The sequence below is a fragment of the Belonocnema kinseyi genome, chromosome 6 (assembly GCF_010883055.1).
Source record: "Belonocnema kinseyi isolate 2016_QV_RU_SX_M_011 chromosome 6, B_treatae_v1, whole genome shotgun sequence".
Lineage (NCBI taxonomy): Eukaryota > Metazoa > Arthropoda > Insecta > Hymenoptera > Cynipidae > Belonocnema > Belonocnema kinseyi.
In genome coordinates, this window is record NC_046662.1 from 54,435,881 (window position 1) to 54,445,558 (window position 9,678).

Genomic DNA, 9,678 nt, shown 5'->3' on the forward strand with positions numbered 1-9,678 from the left:
ACCTCCTGAATTTATTTCAAAGCAGTTAGCTGTTAGCAGATAGATATATAAATAGAATCGACGAAGTGCTCCGACCGGCAATCGTGCATCTTCGAGTTTTCACACGGACATAGCCCTGCCATAGTATTGGACCGCATCTCGTTCAGATCTGGTATCACTGGCGTGTATCCCCACCAACCATTCGTGCTTCTAACTCCTCTCTGCAGTCGTGCGCTCATTTGTCCCGTTTGTATTCGGAGAATTAGTTTGTTTGCATTTTTGCTCGAGAGAAATTTTTTTCTGTTTTTCCCTGAAGACTCGCTTGTTCCCTTTTTACTCCGAAAAATGTATGTTCCATTTTTACTCACAAACTTGATACGTCCCGTTTTTACTATCAGCCGCTCATTTACGATTAAAAAAGTTTTAGAATTGTTCGAAATTTAAAACAACAATTTTTTGACGGATCTCCACGTTTTGAGACGACCTGAATTGTTAGGTCCTAAAAGAAAGGACTAGTTTTCTAATTAGTTATTTTAAACCAGTTTTTAGATTCAAAAATTTTATGTAAGGCTATTTGTAATAACTAGAAAGTAAAATAATTAATTCTTATGACTTTTTTCGATAAAAATAAATTATTATAGTGATAGCTTTTGAAAGCCCTATAAGATGATTATAACAACTTTTGGTATCTTCTTTAAAAATAGAAAATTAAACTTTCTGTTACCCAAAAAATAATGAAAAATTCCATTTTTGGATTGAACTATGAAAGATACGAAAAACAATAAAAAAAAAGGTAAAATTCTGAATCTGAAAAAATCTACAAATTTGTCAGTAATCAATTCTAGTTGGACGCGTGGTTTTTGTTTTTATCGTAAAAAATACTGAAAATCAATAAATTGTTGGAAAAAGATACAGGTTACGCAAAAAATGTTCTAACAAAAATGATTTATCCGAAAAAGAACTAAAAATGTCTTATTAATTTTTGCCACCATGCGTAGTTTTGGTTTTCATAACGAAAAATGACATTAAAAATAAAAAAAAATAAAACTGTGGAAAAACGACAAAAGGTACGAAAACAAATTGATGAATAAAAACTCTTCTCCAAAAAGAAAATAAAAGTTTGTTATAATTTATTACATTCTCATGATTTATGATTAAGAAAGTATTGGACTTGTCTGAAATTTGAAACCACAATATTCAAATTTTGTACCCAACGACGCAAAATAAGACAAAAAGGCTGGGACACAAGCAGATTTATAATTAAAAATTTAAATTAAAAGAAAAAACATTATTTAGAAAAATAGATCAATTTTTAACCAAAGGAATTAGCTTTTGATCGAATTTTATGAAAGATAAATTTTCTATCCAAGTTATGAAAATCAAATTTTTAGTAAAAAAAATCTATTAAAAAAATAATAACTTTCAAACTAAAAATTAAAGTTTTGACCTAGAAATGGAATAGCTACAATTTTAGTTCAAAAATAATATTTAGACGAAATGATGTATATATTTTTCAACAAAATAGTTAGATTTTTATAAAATCAATTAACAAAATTAGTTTTTAATTTTAAAAAACAACCAATTTTCAAAAAAATAGTTTAATTTTATCTAAAGAAATTAATTTTTAACTGAAATGCTGAATCTTGAACCAGGAAAATGAACATTTGATCAATTAATTAAACTTTCAACCATGGAGTTGAATTATCAACCAAAAACATTAATTTTTATCTAAGAACAAAATGGTTCAATTTGTTCAATTTTTTATATTTTAACTGTAAACTCTTCGAATTTTTGATAAGCATTTTTGAAAATTTTTTAAAATTGCCTATTGAAATTTGCAGATAATCCCGAAAATAAATTGTTTAAATTAAGTTATTTTCTTCACTTCTACTCACCGGAAACAACTGCCACAAAAACAAAAATATAGAGCTTCATCTTGAACGTAGTTAAAAATATAGTAAAAAAATCGGGGACTGCGACTTTGAGTGGAAATAAAATTTTTACTTTTTTCTTGTGCTGAATTCTAGATACAGAGTTCCGGCCACTTATATACTGACATTTTTGAAGAAGTTACCTTGTCTCCATTCGAGGTGGGCTAACCGCTGAAATGCAACACGCATAGGAAACGCATTCTTCCTTATCACGGTTCTATTTACTAGACCTTGAGCTCATTCCGAAGAACGTGCTTTTTAACTATAATTAAAAATTCAACGAGTCTTTTAAGTCGATTGTTTTCGAAACTCTTTTATATTTTTAGGCTGGGAATCAATAATTTTGTCTAAATGAGCACATTTTTTATGGACGAAAAAAATCTCTATTAGTTGAAAATTCAATTTGATTGTTCAAATTTTTCAAATTGTTCAAACTGTGAAAAATTTAAAAGTCGCTTAATAATTTAAAAAATATACGGGCTGGTAAAAAACTGAAAAGAATTCTTGAAAACACAATAAAAACAATAAGTACATTAAAAACATTTGCTTCTTTTTAAGATTCATTTTAGTTGAGAATTAATTTTTTGGTTTGAAAACTAAACTAATTTGTTAAAAATTGTTTTTTTGTAATTGAAAACTAGGATTTTTAACTTATAAGTAGAACTATTACCTTTCTCTTCTGGAAAACGAATCGCTGTTTTTTAATACTTTGACTATTTTGTTGGAAAAAAATTCTTGATTGAATTGTTTCCAACATCATTTCATTAGGAAATTCGCTTCTCGTGTTCGGAATTAAATTTTTTTTAAATTTGTTAATGTTTTCTGTTATTGTATAAAACACTTGCTTTTCGTTGGAAATTTCAATACTTTGTTAACATTTTTTTTTCAAGATTTATGATTTTAATTGAAAATTCATCTTTTTGGTTCATAATTGAACTATTTTGTTGAAAATTCATGTTTTTGTTTGTGGAAATTCGTTTTTTTTTTGCAGAAAATTATTTTTTTTTAGTTAAAAATTTACACTTTTAATTAAAAACTTAACTATTTTGTCAAAGATTCATTGTTTAGACATTTATTATTTAGGTTGGAAGTTCATAACAATGGATAAAAATTAAAGTATCTTACTCCAAAAGAAATTTTTTTTTTGAAAAATTAATTATTTTAAGCCCATAATTTAACAGATTTTTATACTGAAAACTGACCTTCTTGTCGGAAAATTAATTATTTGATCTGGAAATTTAAATGAAAAAATTTATATTTCACGTTAAAAAGTCAACCATTCTTTCAACAATTCAATTTTTTAAATAAAAAAGTAACTCTTCCATTTTTTGATAAGAATTCATCTTTTCGTTTATAAGCCAGTTTTTTTGGTAGAAAATTAAGCTTCCTAGTTTAAATTTGGTCCTTTTGGCTAAAAATTCATCTCTTTAGTTGAGAATTTAATTAACTTATAAGGACTTTTTCATCTAAAGCCAGAGAAAAATTATGTCTTAAATAAAGAAATATTTTCTTTAACTTTGGTTTTGAAATCACACTGTTATTTTCTTTGAATGAAATAAATGATCCGTTTCATGCTATTCGTTTAATTTGAAATAATGTGTGAAAAGTGAATTAATAGAACCAAATAAGTCAATCTATCTATTTTTTGTTAGAAAGTTTTGTATTATATTTTTATTTGAGAGTTTTTTTTTGGTTCCAAATTTTATAATTCTTGTGGCACATTAAACTTTTCTGAAAAAAGTTCGTATTTTAGCTTACAACTTTACATTTTTCATGAAATATTTGGCAACAGAAAAAAATGTTGTAGAATTATTTGAATTTTTAACCAAAATATTATATTTAAACCAAGAAAATCAACTTAAAAAAAATTTGTATTGAGATATTTAAATTTTTAATTAAGCAAATTAATTATTTCAAGAAAATATAAATTTTTAAAGTTAAAAATTCATCTTAAGTTTCAAAAATTTAGTTGAAAGCTTTTTTATATTATTACAAATTCGCTTCTTTAAAAATAAAAATTAATTTTTAACTAAAATTTTTACCACTCAATTTTTGTTCTGAATGGATATTTTGTATTTCAAGATGACCCTTCTTGGACAAAAATGAATACACTTTGCTAACTATTTGTCTTTTTAGTGAAGAATTTACCTTCAGGGTTAAAAACTCATCTTTTGTGAGAAAATTCTACTATTGGGAAAAATTAATTTTTTTTTAGTTAAAAATTCATTCTTTTAGGTAATAAAAAATTTGTTATTAAGAATTCCTTTCCTTAACTGAAAACTTAAATATTCTATTAAGGGCTTAAAAGAAAACATATTTCATCAAATTTAAATAAAATGTCCAATTATGCAAAAATTTGGTTTGGAATTTCCAATTCCTTATATTATAATCTTATATTTGCTAAATAATTTATATCTCTTATAATTACTTTGAAAATATTTATCATAATTTTTGAACCAGTAAGAGATATTTTTTTAATCTTTAGTTGAAATAATATGATTTTAAAAATGATTAATAAATGCAAAACAGTGAAATGCGTCAAAAAATTTGTGTTTTAACTTTTCCAGAACAACCTTTCTCCTTTTCCTCATAATTATCGGTTCTAGATTTGGTAAAAAAATTCCAATTCTTATTTTTCATCAAAATAAATAAAATATTCTTTTCCCCAAGACGTATTTAATTATTTCCTGGCAGACCTAAAATCGCCCTACAAAATCATTTAAATAATTAAACCATTTTTAATTATTAACTTAACATATTATTAATATATATTATTATGATAATAATTATTATTATTTCAATTATTGATGAATCAACTTTGTTTTCTAAAAATAAAATTTTCTTTTCTAAAACGTAGTATTTATTCGCGAAAATGTCACCCTGCAGTAAGAAAATAGGGAACGAATGATTTCCGCATTGAAGTTTTTTCTTAATGGAATGAATTAATAATTAAATGTAAAATCCAACATGATAAAATTATAATTTCGTTAAATAAGTGCATTTTTTATTTATTATTTTCTATTTCGTAATTAAACAACTTGTTAATTTTTCAGATTCTGGAATTTCATAATTCAAAAATTTTTTTGAATCGGCAATTTAATGTCGCGAATTTTCTATGATGGGAAATTTTCAAATTCGAAAATATGATAAACCTTGCGAAATTATACTGTTCTGAAATTAAAAATTATCGGTCATTTTTCAACTTATATGAAAATCCTTGAAAATAATATTCAGTTTTTAAAATAAATATAGTATTTATTAAAAACAGTCTTTCTTTAAACTATTTGAAATTAAATATTTTCGTCAAGAAAATCTTTTTGAACTTGAATTTTTATAAAATTACAAAAAATTGAGTGGTTTTCAAAACAAATGTACACGAACTATGTAAACCAGGTCAGCTCACCTACAAAAATATGACCTTATTTACAAGCTACTGTTTCTAAGTAGGACAACAAGATTTGTTGAAACTGTCAAAAAATAACATCAAAACCTTTTGGATTTCTTTTCAGCAATTTTACGAATATTTCCAAGTTTCAAATATTTTTAGAATTTGTGTAAAAATTTAAAAAATCTTTCAAACCAATTCCAATATTTCTTCATTTCTTTCAAAAATCTTTTAAAAAAAGAATTGTCCTCCTAATCCTTTAGATTTTTCAAAAAAATTTAAATAATGGTTTGGTATCTTTTTAAATATCCTCACCAAATTAATAAAAAAGAAAGGTTTTATAATTTTCTAGAAACCTCGGAAAAATCTCAAATCGCTTGCATCTCTTCAGAGTTCTCAAATATTTAAGAATTTTTTCCAAATATTCACGAACCTACAGTTCTTTCTAAATCTTTCAAAACTGAAAATTTGCCCTGAAACCTTTTAGATTTCTTTTATGAATTTATAGTCATAAAAAAATATCTAAAGGATTTCGAGGAAAATTTTTATTGTTAGTCGCTTTTTTAATATTCTCATATAATTAATTAAAGAAAAAGGTTTTGTTTATATTTTTCGAAGGATCTTGAAAAAATGTAAAATATCTTGCATCCCTTCGAAGTTCTCAAAAATATCCCGAATTTTTCCGAAATCTTTAGAAACCTATATTTCTTTAATAATCTTTCAAAAATAAAAATTTATCTCGAAATCCTTCCGATGTTTTTTTTTAGAATTTACATAATGTTTAAGTATCTTTTTAAATATTTTCATAAAGTTAATTAAAAAGGAAATTTTATGTTTTCCTAGGAATCATGAAAAATGTCAAATCTCTGGAATCCCTTCAAAATTCTCCAAAAGTTTGCCAATTTTTTCAAAATCTTCAGAAACCTATTTTTTCTTTCCAATTTTTCAAAACAATTTTACATTTAGAATTTTTTTGATAAATTATTCCATAAGATTAAAAAAAATTTTTTTAATATTGTAAAATGTTTTGAAATCTTTTTAAATATTTTCTTAAAATTAATTTTTCAACACCAACAAAAAATCGAGAAAATTAATTTTTAAGAAAGTAGGTAAATCCACAGACAGAAAAATAATTAATTTTTAACAAGGTGTATTTTTAGCCAAAAAGGATTGTATTGCCAAAAAAATGCAAAGGAGATATTCTCTAATCTGAAGTTTTATTTTAATTAAAAACGACATAATTGTGATCAAAATATAATTTTCAACAATAAAGTTACATTTTCAAGCAAAGAGATGAATTTAAAATTTGAATGATAAACCCTTGACCACAATGATTAATTTTCAAGAAAGTATTTCAATTTAAACTGACTCAAATTATTCCTAAAAATAAAAAAATTTATTCGAACTCTTCAAAAATATACATTTTATTGTCATTTAAAAAAAAATTTATTTTTTATTTAATAAGTTAACTGCTTGTTTAAAAATAAATGTTCCTTGTTTAAAATTAATCATTTTAGTAGAATACTAATTTCTTTTGTTGATTCTTTATTTTAGTTTAAAATGCAACTCATTGGCTAAAAATAAATGTTTTTTGTTGAAAATTCATTTATTGAGTAAAAAATAATATAATTTTCAAATTATAGAAAACGCTAGATTGAGAAAAATCTTTAAAATACTTGTTTTTATTTTTTAAGAGAAGCAACTCTATTCTTTTGAGATTATTATTATACTGTTTTGGTTGTGTAGAAGATTAAACAATTGTATTTTTCATTCAAAGAAATTAAATTTTCTCTTCTCTAAGTCATAAATACTATTCGCTGGTCATTATAATTATTATGTTACCATGTAAATAATATTATGTAAATATATATTATTCAATGCATTTGTATATTCATTATTTTAATAACATTTATCAAGTATATTGAAATAATTAGAAATAACGAAACCTAAAACTATATACCAAAAGATGTAATGTCATCTTCGTTTTCTAAAAATAGGTTGTGTTTTAAATGAATGTGTTTATTCACGAAAATTTCTGGTCTCTACAAATCTGAATCACCTTGCAGAAAGTGAAATAGAAAACAAAAGGTTTCATCATTGAACAACTTTTAAATGGAATAAATGAATAATAGAATGAAGAATAATCATAAAATAAAAACAAATTTTTTCTTTGAAAATTTTCATTGGTCTACAATTGCACTTCTGGAATTTTCTGTAATCAAACAAGTTTTCATTCGGTATTATATGAACTATAATAACAAGCTTTAGGGTGTTTAATTCATCTAGAATTTCGTAATTCTGGAATTTTAAATTATCTTTAATTTTTTAAATTGAAGAACTTCTTATTTCGAATATTTTATTTTTTGGGCATTTAATTGATTTCAGTAATTAAATATTATTATAAAAGAAATTATTATTTTCATTTTTTAAAGTTCTAATTACTAAAAAATTTTGCACACTATGTGCGCACTAATAAATATTTTTGAAAGTAAGACTCGGTTCATTTCCAACATTTTATTACAGATTTTTCAGAAAATTTATATTTGAAATATCCTAGGATTTGCAAAAGTTGTAAGTAGTATATGATTTAGAGAAGTTTTTTTATAATAGAGAGAAAATTTCGTCAACTTTAATATGTTCAACACAATTTTTTCATTTCCTTAAAATTCTAGCTATTCATCAGTAGTTTTTACTGAAAAATTAGTAATTTTTACTGTTACATTAGTAAAACATAACTCTTTTATAGCTAGAATTGAGCCACTGATTAAAAGTAGTAAAAATTTTAACTAATTGAAATTGAGAGAGTATGTTCGAATTTTCTAGAAGATTCCATTTGCTGCATTTTTTGGACGTATTTGTTATAAAAATGTATTACATTATTTTATTTTAATATTAAAATATTATTACTCAAGGTCAACAGTAAGAAAATTTAACGTTTAATTGTATAATGAAACGAAAAAATATTCAAGATCCATTACCGAACGTTTGATTTAATCAAGTCAGGACTTTATTTTTCAAGAAATGGTTTGTAAACGTTGAACATTCATTCACATTTTTTTAAATTTAACTATTTTGTTGAAAATGTGTCGTTTGCTAGTGAAAAATTCATATTTTGGTTTGAAAATTTGAAGATTATGTTGAATGCCCGTTCTATTTTGTTAAATATAAATTTTTCAAGTGAAAATTTAATTATTCTTTGATTGGTTTGACATTTATCTTATTCAGTTGAAAATTCACGTATTTGCCGACTAATTCACCCTTTTTTGAAGACAATTTATTTATATAGTTTGAAATAATTTGTTCATTATGAATTTTTTTTTAAATAAAAGTTCAACTACTTTATTTTTTGTCGATTGAGCATGACAACATTTTATAGGTATTACTTTTGTTTTTTTTAAATGGATAATTTAGGTATTTGAATAGAATTATAACTTGCCTAAACACTTTTTTTCTAAAATATTATTTTCCATGATACCTGCAAAAGATGTCGATTTTTTAAAGCTAAAAAAGTCATTGTAAATCAGACCATTATTAATTTCTTATACAATTATCTACCTCAAGTAGAAAATATATTTTGGTTAGGCATGCGTAATAATTAAAAGATACCTGATTAAAAGGTATTTTTATTTAAAAGTATGAATCTAACAGGCTACACCTAGACCTTCTGGAGAAATTATCAGGGTGGATTTGAATTCAGCGCATCAAAATACATAGGGTACACGTGTCTCATACCAAAATCCAAAAACTTTTTTTTTCTTTTTTTAGGTCTAAGCCTAGACCTGCCGGACAGATTATGAGGGCAGATTTGAATTGAGCGCAACAAAATACATAGGGATACATCGGGACCCAGTAGTAAGGGACGCGCCAATCGGGTAGCTGACTGCGGATTGGTCGAGCGAGAAGAGAGCGATACTTTACGACCCTGAATTTAGCTATACAGATAGATTTGAACGAACAAATTTTCACAGAAAAAATCTGAAGGTATCGTTGAAAACCTCTCATCCATATATCTACCAGGCAGTCTGATAAGTCCCTGAAAAATGAAACACGGAGACGTTTTTTCGGCCAAATTCGGTATTATTTTTCAACATACTCTCCTTTTAGGTCGATACAGCGAGTCCAACGATTTTCTAACTTTTTGATACCGTCCGAAAAGTACTCGATCGGAAGGTCTCCAAAATACGCCTCAGTTTCAGCTATGAGCTCCTCATTTGAGTAAAAACGCTTACCGGTGAGCCATCTCTTCATGTTAGGGAACAAGTAATAGTCGCTGGGGACCAGGTGTAGTACTGGATCCAGGTTTCATCCATGGTTATGAATCGGCGCAAAAACTCGGTCGGCTTACGCGAAAATAATGCCAAATTCTGCTGGGAAGTTGTCACA

General features: G+C 25.2%; 1 protein-coding gene across 1 annotated transcript in view; it reads right to left on the reverse strand.

Moving 5' to 3' along the window:
* LOC117174050 overlaps positions 1 to 1,969 on the reverse strand; it is a 14,175-nt gene extending 12,206 nt beyond the window's left edge. Inside the window, exon 1 of the mRNA XM_033362700.1 lies at positions 1,875 to 1,969. Within this exon, the coding sequence (XP_033218591.1) occupies positions 1,875 to 1,914 (40 nt within the window). The 5' untranslated portion in view covers positions 1,915 to 1,969. The remainder of the gene's footprint in view (positions 1 to 1,874) is intronic.
* Positions 1,970 to 9,678: the final 7,709 nt, after the last annotated feature.